The sequence below is a fragment of the Pristiophorus japonicus genome, chromosome 16 (genome assembly GCF_044704955.1).
Source record: "Pristiophorus japonicus isolate sPriJap1 chromosome 16, sPriJap1.hap1, whole genome shotgun sequence".
Lineage (NCBI taxonomy): Eukaryota > Metazoa > Chordata > Chondrichthyes > Pristiophoridae > Pristiophorus > Pristiophorus japonicus.
In genome coordinates this window covers 133,176,496-133,190,758 of record NC_091992.1, presented here as the reverse complement: position 1 = coordinate 133,190,758, position 14,263 = coordinate 133,176,496, and the positions used below count along the sequence as shown (strand labels likewise).

Genomic DNA, 14,263 nt, shown 5'->3' with positions numbered 1-14,263 from the left:
TGTTTCTTGTAACGGTTTTTTTACAACTGAGTGGCTTGCTGGGCCATTTCAGAGGGCACGCTTGTAAACCCCATTTGTCACGCTTAATTGGTAAGCTGTATACACGAGGGCTCTGGTATATGTAGCTGGCCATTCTAACTAGAAACAATTCTAAATACTATAAAGCATTGTTATTTCAATATGTATGTGTGCTCGGTTTCTACCTGGAAAAAGTTGAGTTCTGAATCATTGAGAATCCCATCGTTATCCTGGTCTGACACCTTAAAAATGCGAGTTAGGGCTTTGACACAGGCAGGTTTCATCTGTAAGTACACAAGTTAATCAAGTTAGACACTGCAGGTTGCAGACTTTCCTACTTAACCACTCAGATAAAAAAAAAGGAAAAAAGGTACAAAAATTCACCACACAATAATTCAAGATTCAGGCTTTAATCTTGGAAAGTAGACCCTGTGGCACATTGGGTCATTGGGGCCCTAGCATGCCTCGACAGAGTGCCAGGCTCGAGATTCATGCCCACAACTCCCAATCGCTACAGGGGCAGAAAGCAAAAGTTAAGATCAGATCACGAGACTGGGAGAAACGTTTAAAAACAGACACACTTGCATTTATACAGCGCCTTTCATGACCTCCGATCGTCCAAAAGCACTTTTCCACCAATGAAGTACTTTTGAAGTGCAGTCACTGTTGCACTTTGGCTGCTTTTATGCACCTACTAAGCAGCTGGCTCAAGAGTGCCCCGACAGATACTGGAGAACAGGTTACCTGGCCACCATTGTCCAGAGAATGCTTGCACAACAATGCAAATGGAGACTATTACGCTCATAATAAAGGGTGAGACTGAGTACTGTGTGTAATGAGCAAGTGTGACCTTAGCTCCTTTAATAAGATTCCAGAGTGCAGGTACCTCGTGGGTGGCCTGCTTATATGCTGGGATCCCTTGGGACTCCAACAGGTGGGCCCTCTGGTGGTCAGGTGTCAAGCAGGTTACAAAGGGTTAAATACATAACAGAGACACTTTTATGTGGAAGGGTCTAAGATATGAGCACATTGGAAGGACATAGATACACTTTTACTCAGGGCTGTCTTTACCTCTTTCTCTTCCGGACAGTACAGCGGACCCGTGGGGTGCAGCACAGCTTTCTGCGCATAGTAAAACAGCTCAGAGATATTCTTCAGGTTTTTTGCTGAACACTGAAAAATATTTTAAAACTTTAGCTTTCATATTTGGAACAGTTCAATAGTTACAGTAGCTATAGGCATTAACAATGACATTTTTACAAAGAAACCTTAATGAGTTCGACAAAATGGTTACTTTTTTTGCGAGGAATTCTCAATAGTATTTCAGATACAATTTGCAACAGATAATATGTTTATAAAATACTGAAATATTTCTTTAAAATCATTCTACTAATGCCTCCAGGCTGCTTATTTATGGTAAACAAGTTACAATTTTTACAATGAAAACAAGCTGGTCTAGGGTGAACAGAGTGCGAGGCATGAATGATTAAGTTATTTAAAAATTGTTTGGGATGTGGACGTCACTGGGAAGGCCTGCAACTAGTGCACATCTTTATTTGCCCTTGAAAAGATGGTGGTGGCCCATCTTCTTGAACCACTGCAGTCCATGTGGTGAAGACAGACAATGCCATGACATTCATATTAGTAAGGCCTCAACCAACAAGTGGCATGGTCACTAGTACCTCATATCAAGAACCTCCTAGGTGGATAAACAAGAGGATTTCTAAGCTTTTGTACAATACAGTCTGCAGACTGGAGAGTTTCCATAAATTCAGTGATGAAAGTTATAGGATAAGAAGCCACTTTTTCTCTTAGCTGAAGTACTGCCCTTACCTTTCCACAATACTAAACAAATATGAACCTCACCCCAAAATATACAAGTGACTCAAATAGTTTGAATTTTAGTTCAAAACAAAAATCACATTCAATGCAGCTGTTGAAATGTATTGGTTATTCTCTGGGGTAAAATACACACTTACTGTCTAAATCTGCACTGCTGGCAGAGCAGGAAATTACCATGAAAGATGATTAAACAAAACTTAGCAAGTAGATTCTAACATTACACATGTGGTAAAGGAGCACTGATCCAACAGGTATTTGAATACTGCCCACTTGGAGCAGTTTAACAGTCAACAATTCCTTTCTCCCATGAACCCTTCAATCATAAAATTGGAAACAGTGTCAGTCAGGGAGACAGAGAGAGACTTGCGTAGTTATGTAGTTGAGCAGTTTTGGTGACCTGTTTGACAACAACTTGCATTTATATAGCGCCTTTAACATAGTAAAATGTCCCAAGGCGTTTCACAGGAGTGTTATAAAACAAAATTTGACACCGAGCCACATGAGAAGATATTAGGGCAGGTAACCAAAAGCTTGGTCAAAGAGGTAGGCTTTAAGGAGCGCCTTAGCGGAATGAGAGGTAGAGGTGTGGAGAGGTTTAAGGATGGAATTCCAGAGCTTAGGGCCTAGGTAACTGAAGGTACAGCGACCAATGGTTGAGTGATTAAAATCAGGGATGCGCAAGGGTTTAGAATTAGAGGAGTGGAGGGTTACAGGGCCGGAGGAGATGAGAGAGATAGGGAGGGGCGAGGCCATGGAGGGATTTGAAACTAAGTATGAGAATTTTAAAATTGAGGCTTTACTTAACCTGATATATTAAAACCAATTCAATGCTAAAAGCCAACAAGTGTGCTTCTGAAAGCATGGCCTACCTCAACACAGGTCTCTATCTCTGTGTACTGGTTCATTATGGGAAGAATAGCTTCCATGCTACTATGTTCTACAAGATCAGATTTGTTTCCCACCAGTATGAGGGGCATTCTGGAAAAAGACAAATTTATAGGCATTAATTTTGGTTCACATATCTGATAAATAGCTGATCAAGCAGAATGTGATTCTCTACAGTAATTCTGTGAAGGATTTAAAAAATATATATTTTGCCAGCAAGCGACATACAAGCTAAATAGCAATAACTATTAACTATTTAACTTCACAACCTTACAAAACAAATGGTTGGATTTAACTAACATCACTGTACCTGCTATCCTTATCAGTCCTGTCATTTATTAGAGGAATCCATCGACTCGTTACCTGCAATAGGCAAACATTTGATTTTGTTGCAACCCAGGTACGAATTTAACCAGCAACCAAGCAAATCTGACTGACCAATTTCTTACAGAACCAATGCATCACAATACTCTTTTAAGCCTCTACTTGTGACTAATTTTAAAAGTTGAATTACACCCACCTTGTCAATGGAATTTCTGCTGTTGACGGCATACACTATACAGATTACATTAGCCTGCAACAGAAAGGATACAACAATGAGGTAGGCTTAATCAGTTTGCACAAACAAAAGTATGGGCTAATATTTCACTGACATGTGTTTTTAGTATAGAAATCTCAATCATGACACTGAAGGATACAGTTTATAACAATGTTGTTCACTGATCCACTACAGAAAGTGCACAGAGCTTGGATTGCTGAAGTAACTGATAGACTACTCTCATTGTCAGCAGCTGACACTCTTTCTTCTGTTGAGAGACTTGATGAACTTCAAGGTTTGTATACATTGGATTATTTTTTTTTTTTACTAGACTAGTATTCATTTTGGCTTTTGTTTCACATCATGGCATTGGTGCATTAACATTTTGCTCCCAAGGTTCAGTTATTTAACATTTCCCAACTCCATAATTATGAATCAAATAATTGTGATAAATAATAGCAAAATACTGCGGATGTTGGGAATCTGAAATAAAAACAGAAAATGCTGGGAACACTCAGGTCAGGCAGCAGCTGTGGAGACAGAAACAATGTTAACGCTTACCGTTAACTGTTTCTATCCCCACAGATGCTGGACGACTTGCTGAGGATTTCCAGCATTTTCTGTTTTTATTTCAAATAATTATGAGATAACGCTTGAAATAAGTCAAAATCTGAAACAAACCTTCCACTAAAAAAAAATGACCAGAATTATTCTATGTTGCTAAATAACATAAGGAAATCAGGGAATGAGATTTCTGGTCAAATTCTCTCAGGTTTTGACTTACAAACCTGACCAGTAATTGTGGCAATCATTGGATTCTAGAAGTCATTTGCATACACTACAATATTAATTTCAGACCCACCTTGGAAATTTCATTGTGAAGTTGCTCCTCTGTCTGTTCTGCTTCTGTTAGTGAGAAAAGACAGTTAGACTGAAGTCTGTCAAGCCTGTGTGGTGGCTGGTGTGCAACGGCCACCCCACGTTTAAAAAAAATCCACGCACAGGCATCTTCCACCCTTCAGGATGTAGTGCGGGACCTGGAATATTAGGTCCTTCATTGAAACACCTGTGAACTCATCCCTTTTTGGCGTGGAAGCAAGTCATCCTCGATATGAGGGACCACCTTTGATGATATAATTTCTATTGTGTGAAAAACATTTACTTAATTACTTAAAAAGAGTTTCACTCGGTGTATAGAAATGTTCACATTTTAGAAATGAGTAAGAATTGCACCGCTGGGGATGAACTTTTCGGCCAAAAACTAAAGTATTCATAAATTTAATGAACTTTGAAATTATGATTAGGTTTACTTACAGCAAGCAACTCCAATGCAATAGGTCCACCATAAGATAGATGTCAGACATAATGCAATATACCCATGTTAATCTTTATTTATTTAAAATGGGTCTAAAAATAAATTGTTCACTACACTGTCAATGCGCTCGGTGGTAGAATTCTAATGAGTCTGAAACATTCTGGGAGAACTAAACTAAATTCAGATACTACAAATATTGCAAATGAGTGCAGTAATACTGTTAATTAAACCCCATAAAAATTACTACTTTCTAGCCCTGGGCTGAATTCTCATCCCACCCCCTCACCTCAAAGTAGATATATGTTAAGCTAATTAGTTTGAGAAGACAACCACCCATCCCATCACTCAAACAAGGGTGGCTAAAATATCCAATTGTAACCAATAAAATGTAAGACAATCACTTAATGAACACACCCCATTTTAGTAAAGGACCAAAGATGAAATATGTCAAGCTATTTACTAGGTTTGTAAATGCACCCAGGAGTGGCCTGTATTACACAGTGCTGCAGAGCCCCCAGCAAAACTGATTGCAATTTTTGAGGAGGCAACAAGGAGGGTCGATGAGGGCAGTGCGTAAGATGTAGTGTATATGGATTTTAGCAAAGCTTTTGATAAGGTCCCACATGGCAGACTGCTCACGAAAGTAAAAACCCATGGGATCCAGGGCAAAGTGGCAAGTTGGATCCAAAACTGGCTCAGAGGCAGGAAGCAAAGGGTATTGGTTGATGGGTGTTTCTGTGACTGGAAGGCTGTATTCAGTGGGGTTCCCCAGGAGTCAGTACTCGGTCTCTTGCTTTTTGTGGTATAGATTGTACTTCTCCAGTCCAGGACTCTTTGGTCCGGCAACTCCCTGGTCCAGCATCGTTCCCGGCAGGGGGAGGTCGCGACCTGTGCTGTGTCCTGGGGCTGGCTGCTCCTCTTCTCCCCGCTGCCTCTGGTGTTCCCTCCAAGGTCGGGTCGGTGCAGAGAGGGAGCGAGGAGCGTGGGCAGCTGACTGAGGCACCGAAGCTGGGCCCGAGAAATGCTGTGCATGCGCAGAGCTCGCCCAGATCATTGTCAGCAGTATCTGCTAAGTCTAGGGTACTGCTGACAACGCTAGGGTCGGTGTGACCTCCCATGGTCCGGAAATTTCTCTGGTCCGGCACCGGTAAGATCCGATGGGTGCCGGACTGGAGGTGTATAACCTGTATCTATCAATGATTTAGACTTGAATGTAAGGGGTGTGATTAAGAAGTTTGCAGAGGATACTAAAATAGGCTGTGTGGTTGATAATGAAGAAGAAAGTTGCAGACTGCAGGACGATAACAATGAACTGGTCAGGTGGGCAAAACAGTGGCAAATGGAATTCAATACAGAAAAGTGTGAGGTAATGCATTTGGGAGGGCTAACAAGGCAATGGAATACACATTAAATAGTAGGACACCGGAAAGTGTAGAGAAACAAAGGGACCTTGGAGTATAGGTCCACAGATCTCTGAAGGTAGCAAGCCAGATAGATAAGGTGGTTAAGAAGGCACACATAATAAGTGCCTTTATTAGCCGAGGCATAGAATACAAGAGCAGGGAGGTTATGCTTGAACTCTATAAAACACTAGTTAGGCCACAGTTAGAGTACAGTGTGCAGTTCTGGTCACCACAGTACAGGAAAATTGGAGAGGGTACAGAGGAAATTTACGAGGATGTTGCCTGGACTGGAGAATTTTAGCTGAGGAAAGATTGGATAGGCTGGGGTTGTTTTCTTTGGAACTGAGGGAAGACCGGATTGAGGTGTATAAAATTATGAGGGGCCTAGATAGAGTGGATAGGAAGGACCTATTTATCTTAGCAGAGCAAAGTACTTGGATGTGCACGTAAAGTGCCGTAACTTACAGGGCTATGGACCAAGAGCTGGAAAGTGGGATTAGGCTGGATAGCTCCTGGTCGCCCGGCACGGATACGATGGGCCCAAATGGCCTCCTTTTGTGCTGTAAATTTCTATTTCTATGATTCACATCCTTTTCACAATACAGCCAGGCCTGGTTATTTGACATGCATTGAAAAAACACCATTTTGTTACATTAAAAGTCAACGTATCAATGAAATTGTTAGTTTCATCAAATGGAATAAAATTTAAACTTTTTATAGCACCATAGGAAAATAACATTTTATTGCTTGGATTATTCAGCTTCCATAAGCACATCGGCCATTTATCCATCTCTAAGCAAGAGTACTTAAGAGGTGCTGAAGCCAAGTTCAAGAAGTTAAATGGTGCCTGTTTGTCAATATTTAGAAGTACTGTTTTAAGTGTTCCTGTTTAAAACCAGCAAACTGTATATCTCCTAGTTTGTTTAATATCCTGGTGGCCATGGACAGCAGCAATACAATAACGTGTTGCAATTAAAACATGCACTCTGCTCGCAGGCAAATTAGACAAACTGGAGGTACAATGTTGCAATTTTAAAGTGGGAGCACTCAATTTAAACAGGATTTTTAATGCCAAAACTTATAGAAAAATCTGTTCTAGATGTTTAAAGTGCCAACGAGCAGAGTGAAGTGGTGCCTGGGTTCACATCTGATGACCAGCGTTACCCCACAATCAATGTAATATGTAAATCATAGAATCATACAGCACAGGAGGCCATTCAGCCCATTGTGCCTGTGCAGGCAGGCTCTTTGAAAGAGTTGTCCAATTAGTCCCACTCCCCATGCTCTTTTCCCATGGTGCTATAAAATGTTTTAATTTTATTCCATTTGATGTAACTAACAATTCCTCATAGCCCTGCAAATTTTCCCCTTCAATATGTTTCCAATTCTCTTTTGTATGTTATTATTGAATCGACTTTCACCACCCTTTCAGGCAGTGCATTCCAGATCATAACTTGCTGCGTAAAAAGAAAAGGATTTTCATCTAACCTCTGGTTCTTTTGCCGATTACCGGTGTCCTCTGGTCACTGATCTCCTGCCAGTGGAAACAGTTTCTTATTTACTCGATCAACAGCCCTTCATAATTTAGAACACCTCTATCAAATCTCTCCTTAACCTTCTCTGCTCCAAGGAGAATAGATCCAACTTCTCCAGTCTCTCCGCATAACTAAAGCCCCACATTCCTGGTACCATGCTAGTAAATCTCCTCTGCACCCTCTCCTTGACATCTTCATAAAGTGTGGTTCTCAGAATTGGATACTATATTCCAGCCAAGACCTAACCAGTGATTTATAAATGCAGAATTTTTTTAAAATGAAGAGTTAATCACAGGTTGGAATAAAAATGCTTTACTAGAGACACGCAAAAATAAAACTTAATTCAGTCATGAATTAGCTTGAAATTTAGAGTGAGTGCACAGTAAAATGGCAACTGTTAAGAGGCTATGTTTTCATCATGCACATTTGAGGCAGGGAGTAAGTATTAACTGGCTTTCAGATGAAAATAAGAAAAGCAGTGGAGTGCTGAGGTTTAGTAAACATTTCACAACACTAATTTGGAACCAGAGGTGCTAGCACTATGAAGAAACAAGTGTAGGTTAGTAATAAAACAAATTAATGAGGCATGACTGTATTAATCATAAATTCAGAAATGTAGTACAGCAACCACCAGCTTACCACTGCAACAGTATTAGTGGATCCCAGTGTTTCCATAATGCTCATTAGCACCAATACACAGAATGAACTTAAGCCAACATCTTTCAGTGTTGTTTTATGAAATTCATCATCTCAAATAGCTCCAATCATTACCAGCAAGACTAACAGACCAGCAATGTCAAGTGTTATATAGCTCAAAATACTCTCTCCAGGCACAACCAACATTTGGATGCAAAAACCCCCCACAATATGCAAATGAGCAGTACAAAAATTACTTTATAACAATAACTTGCATTTATATAGTGTCTTTAACGCAGTAAAACATCCCAAAGTGCTTCATAGGAGTGTTATCAACTAAATTTGGCACCAAGCCACTTAAGGAGATATTAGGACAGATAACCAAAAGTTTGGTCAACGAGGTAGGTTAAAGGAGGAGAGAGAGGTAGAGAGGCGACGAGGTTTAGGGAGGGAATTCTGGTGCTTAGGGCCTCGGCAGCTGAAGGCACGGCCGACAATTTAGAACATTCTTTGCTATTCTCTCCTGGAGGTGTGGCTTCATGCTGTACCATGGCTGCACAGGCTCTGGGCATTCTCTGATATTTCACTCAATTAGTCATTTATCCACATGTAGTGCCAGCAGAATATCTAATCAAATGAGGCATCCAGTCTCGCCCAATATCGCTACATGTATGCAACTTGCAGCAGGGGTCACTGGAAAAGCTGGACCAGTAATGAGAACCTTTGCTGATTCTTCTCTTCCCTAATCCAGGGCATTGAGATCAATTGTAGCACAAGCTAAGACCAGTTTCTCAGCACAGACTTGCGATCAAATCGGAGACCTTCTTATTTGTTAGTACCAAAGCTTTACACAAGAACATAAGTTGTTCGTCATTACATTTTACTGAAATCTCAATGGAGGGGTAAAAGAAAACCCACAGCCCAGATGTTCATAAATTAACATTCACTTTTCTGAGTTAGTGTACACTGTCCCATCAACAGATCCTAGAGCAGCATTTTCCCCAAGAGAATTTAGGTCCAGACAAGGCACTGCTTCCTAAGATTATGCTTAACTCTGATGATGTACTTTTCTTTACCTGAATAGTCTACTATGTGTGTGGGGACCTTCTCTGGAGTGACATCTGCAGGGATAGTGATTTCTTCTGCACGTAGAGGAACCTTTAACAAAAAAATAATAATTGCACATTTACACATAATTCCAAAACAGGTTTTTTTTTTATAAAGTGATAGTTGGCACAATGGTGGCAACCAGAGGCAATGGTTAATTGACATGTTCCACATTTAAATGTATTTCCACTGCCACTTGACCAGTAATAAAAACAGAAAATGCTGTAAACAGTAATCAGGTTGGGCAGCATCTGTGGAGGGACGAAGGTGGGCAACAATTCAGGATGATGACCTTTCATGGAATCATATAAATTTACGGTACAGGAGGAGGCCATTCGGCTCATCAGAACCACTTGACCAGCAGCTCTCAGCAGACATTTGGCACTGCACAAATTACTCAGTAATGTATAAAAGTAGGGAAATCCTGCTACAACTATACAGGACATTGCTAAGACCACACCTGGAGTACTGCGTAGTTTTGGTCTCCTTATTTAAGGAAGGATATACTTGCACTGGAGGCAGTTCAGAGAAGGTTCACAAGGTTGATTCCAGAGATGAAGGGGTTGTCATATGAAGAAAGGTTGAGCCTATACTCCAACATTGGAGTTTAGAAGACTTAGAGGTAATCTTATTAAAACTTATAAGATTCTGAGTGGGCTTGACAGGGTAGATGCAGAGAGGATGCTTCACCTCGTGGGGGAATCTAGAACTAGGGGGCATGGTTTCAGAATAAGGGGTCACCCATTTGAAACAGAAATGAGGAGGAATTTCTTCTCTGAGGGTTGTGAATCTTTGGAATTCTGTACCTCAGAGAGCTGTGGAGACTGGGTCTTTGAATGTATTTAAGGTAGAGACAGACAGATTTTAGAAAGATAAGGGAGTCAAAGGTTATGGGGAGCGGCGGGGAAATGGAGTTGAGGCCACAATCAGATCAGAATGGCGGAGCTCCTGCTCCTATTTTTTATGTTCTTATGTAACTGGACATAAATGTTTCAACAACTTGCATTTATATAGCGCCTTTAACATAGTGAAATGTCCCAAGATGTTTCACAGGAGTATTAAGACAAAAACAATGTTTCCTACATTACTAGTGACTACACTTCAAGAGTACTTTATTGGCTGTGAAGTGTTTTGGGACGTCCCGAGGTTGTGAAAAGCAAGTCTGTCTTTCACAAGTGTCAGAAAAACATTTGTAGAATTAACATTAGCAACTTCAGGAAGCTCCAGTTTCAATCACAGATTTTATATGGAAAACTATTAAATACAGAGGCGGTAGTGGGTGCAGGGAGAGAAGATGAGACTACATACTTTCAGTACAAGTAGTCCCACCCTTAGAAAACATCTAAATATTATGTAAAGTTTCCAATCCGCTGTGAGGTATTATACTTTTCAATACAGATTTTCTCCTCTATGGAGATTCATTTCAAGTGTCACCAGATGCCTGATGACATCAGTAATGGGCAAGTCAGGGGGTAACTTCATAGGGAGACCTGCAAATCAGTATATGCCACCAACCCCAGGATAATCACCAAGAGTGACACTCATGGTTTTAGTTATCAGTTCTTATTATCCTTGTCATTCCCCCTGGACACCGTTCTGTTAGGTCACCTTTTCTGGGTCCCTTTCCAGCTGCCAGTGACCCACTTCTGCAAATGCTGCTCTTCATCCGACTGTGAGGAGGAGAGCTTCATTTTCTCTCTGCTCCTTGTGTGGCAGGAGGGGGTACTCCTGGTTTGGACGTTGCCTACCCTCAGTGACACAGCTAAGGTTGGGAATGGAGGTCTTAAAACATTGGGTCACCAAATATACCTTTATTCAAAAAAAATCAGCTTTGGTTGCAATAATTGTGAATAATGTGAACAAATAAATGGAAAATAAGTTTAAATAAAATTAATAAAAGTTTGACTCCAGTAAAAGCAAGAGCTATATAACTAGTACGCATCTCCATAACCAGAACTATGTGAAAGTCTGAATGCATCGCCAAGATGATAAGTAGCCACAGAAAGGGTTAAATAGAGATCTAACACATCAGTAGCCACAGACTACTTTGAAAAGTGTCCATGTCTAGGGTGGCACTGCTTGCGGCAGAAGGTCTGATCTAACTGCTCAATTGCCTCTGAAGTGGAATTATCAGAGAAATCAACCTGGATGTTGTCATCAGAAAACAATGCAACAAACAGATAATTTATGTAAATTAAACTTAATCAAAAAGTGATTAAAAACATTAACTAATGTTCATGCTTATGCTCTGGCATGGAATGGGTCTGGCAGGGTTGTATCAATGATGTACTGATCTTGTGTACAATTTCTGCAAATTAATATATTTAAGCCTGCACCTCATACTGGCAACTAAACATTGGCCCTGAAATTCCAGTCGGAGGCTTCTTTCGGACGAACGTCTCCGACCGGAGAATTTTTACGAATTTACCTGGTGGTCCCGGAGGAACCTGCGATTCCGTTGGGGGAGACCTTCTCTTCCTGCGCTGTGAAGCGCGCTCCCGTCCTCCAGGTTCGGATGCAGAAGGTGCAGTCACGTGTGACTGCTCAACCAATCAGGTACAGTATTCCACAGCTTTCACATTAATAGCAATGGGAACTCCGTATCTGCGAGTTCTCATTGCTATGAGAAAAAAAAACATACATCCTAAACACAATAAAAAATAAAAAACACACCTCACATAATTAAAATTAATTGAAATGAAAGTTAAAAATGTCTTTTGTGGGGGGGGGGGGGGAATTATAATTTTTTTAAATTATGGTTTAAAATAAACTTACTGTAGTGGGCAGGGTTTTTAAACAATAAAATGTGTTTTTTTAATTTTATTTTATTATGTTTTTGTGAGTGGGCAAATGCATGGCAGATGTAGTATAAAGTAGATAAATGTGAAGTTATCCACTTTGGTGGCAAAAACAGGAAGGCAGAATATTATTTGAATGGTGACAGATTAGGAAAAGGGGAGGTGCAACGAGACCTGGGTGTCATGGTACATCAGTCAGTGCAAGTTGGCTTGCAGGTACAGCAAGCGGTGAAGGCGGAAAATGGCATGCTGGCCTTCATAGCGAGAGGATTTGAGTATAGGAGTAGGGAGGTCTTACTGCAGTTGTACAGGGCCTTGGTGAGGCCACACCTTGAATATTGTGTACAGTTTTGGTCTCCTAATCTGAGAAAGGACATTCTTGCTATTGAGGGAGCGCAGCGAAGGTTCACCAGACTGATTTCCGGGATGGCTGGACTGACATATGAAGAAAGACTGGATCGACTTGGCTTATACTAACTGGAATTTAGAAGAATGAGAGGGGATCTCATAGAAACATATAAAATTCTGACAGGATTGGACAGGTTAGATGCAGGAAGAATGTTCCCGATGTTGGGGAAGTCCAGAACCAGGGGTCACAGTCTAAGGATAAGGGGTAAGCCATTTAGGACCGAGATGAGGAGAAACTTCTTCACTCAGAGAATTGTGACCCTGTGGAATGCTCTACCACAGAAAGTTGTGAGGCCAGTTCGTTAGATATATTCAAAAGGGAGCTGGATGTGGCCCTTATGGCTAAAGGGATCAGGGGGCATGGAGAGAAAGCAGGAATGGGGTACTGAAGTTGCATGATCATATTGAATGGTGGTGCAGGCTCGAAGGGCCGAATGGCCTACTCCTGCACCTATTTTCGATGTTTCTATTACTAGAACTAAAGTATTTGCTGCAATATTTGGGTTTTGTGCATTCTGAATATACATACATCAGTGAATTGCAGGCGCGAGTACATTGAGCCGTTGCCAAGGAACTGGTAGAGAGACCTGGAAGCAGGTTACCCTCCCATCCTTTCAGCTAGAGAATGACGTAGCAGAGGGAAAACCTTATGGCAGGGAGAAATATAGGGCTCAAGTTTCCACAAGAAAAAAAACGGGCGCCCTCTGAGCTGGGTGCCTGTTTCTCGCGCCTAAAACGGCACCTAAAAAAATCCTCGGTATTCTCCACCTACTTACAGGTCCTGTGGCCCTCGGCGCAGCCAGCACGAGCTGTGGGGGGGCGGAGCCAGGTCCCGGCGCTGAAAACAGTGCCGGGACCTCTGCACATGTGCGCTACAGTGGGCACGCAAGTGCAGTAGCTCCAGGCGCCGAACTGTGTGGGAGGGGCCCGAAGCACGCAGCCCCTAGCCCTGGCCCAATGGGGCACTTCCCACGGCCAGCTCCTGCTCCCCGCCTGTCCAGACCCGACACTCGCTCCCCCCCCCCCACCCGGCCGACCAGACCCGACCCAACACCCGCTCCCCCCCCCCGCCCCGACCCCCGCTCCCCCCCCGGACCCGAGACCCGTTTCTCCCCCCCCCCCCGACTGACCCGACCCCCGCTCCCCCCCCCCCGACTGACCCTACTCACTCACTCCCTCCCTCCCTCTCAGCGGCACGAACGGCTGCAGAATCCTCCCTGGCTGAAGCACTTTCACACAGGTAGGAAGATGGTTTATTTAATCTTTTCTTGGCTTATAAATGTTTATTCAGGTTGGATTTATTTGTATAATATTTGTAGAAGTATAAATAAGGATTTATTGTCGAATTTAGTGAGTTCCCTTCCCCCCCCCCCCACCTCGTTCTGGACGCCTAATTTGTAACCTGCGCCTGATTTTTTAATGTGTAGAACAGGTTTTTTCAGTTCTACAAAAATCTTCACTGGCTCCATTCTACTTTAGTTTGGAGTACATTTTCACTGTGGAAACTTTCAAATCAGGCGTCAGTGGCCGGACACGCCCCCTTTTGAAGAAAAAATTCTGTTCTAAACTAGAACTGTTCTACCTGACTAGAACTGCAGAAAAAAAAATGTGGAGAATTGCGATTTCTAAAATAGTCCGTTCTCCACCAGTTGCTCCTAAAAATCAGGTGCGAATCATGTGGAAACTTGGGCCCATTGAAACAGGACAAACTAAGGAGATTTTAAAAGAAGGGGCAGAGAACAATCTAGTGCAACTTATAAAAAGAGCAAAGGCCAGAA

General features: G+C 41.9%; 1 protein-coding gene across 6 annotated transcripts in view; it reads right to left on the bottom strand.

The window, feature by feature from the left end:
• The window catches only part of LOC139226844 (mitochondrial Rho GTPase 1), an 89,015-nt gene that overhangs the window by 58,184 nt on the left and 16,568 nt on the right, over nt 1-14,263 (bottom strand). For 4 of the 6 annotated variants that reach the window (XM_070857913.1, XM_070857912.1, XM_070857914.1 and 1 more), the window contains 7 exons: nt 9,249-9,330; nt 4,146-4,189; nt 3,266-3,319; nt 3,056-3,108; nt 2,730-2,838; nt 1,090-1,191; nt 204-302 (listed from right to left, as the gene is read on the bottom strand). In XM_070857913.1, the coding sequence (XP_070714014.1) occupies nt 204-302; nt 1,090-1,191; nt 2,730-2,838; nt 3,056-3,108; nt 3,266-3,319; nt 4,146-4,189; nt 9,249-9,330 (543 nt within the window). Of the gene's footprint in view, nt 1-203; nt 303-1,089; nt 1,192-2,729; nt 2,839-3,055; nt 3,109-3,265; nt 3,320-4,145; nt 4,190-7,489; nt 7,533-9,248; nt 9,331-11,707; nt 11,780-14,263 lie in introns of those variants that run through there. The other 2 variants (XM_070857916.1, XM_070857917.1) reach the window with 2 other exon arrangements.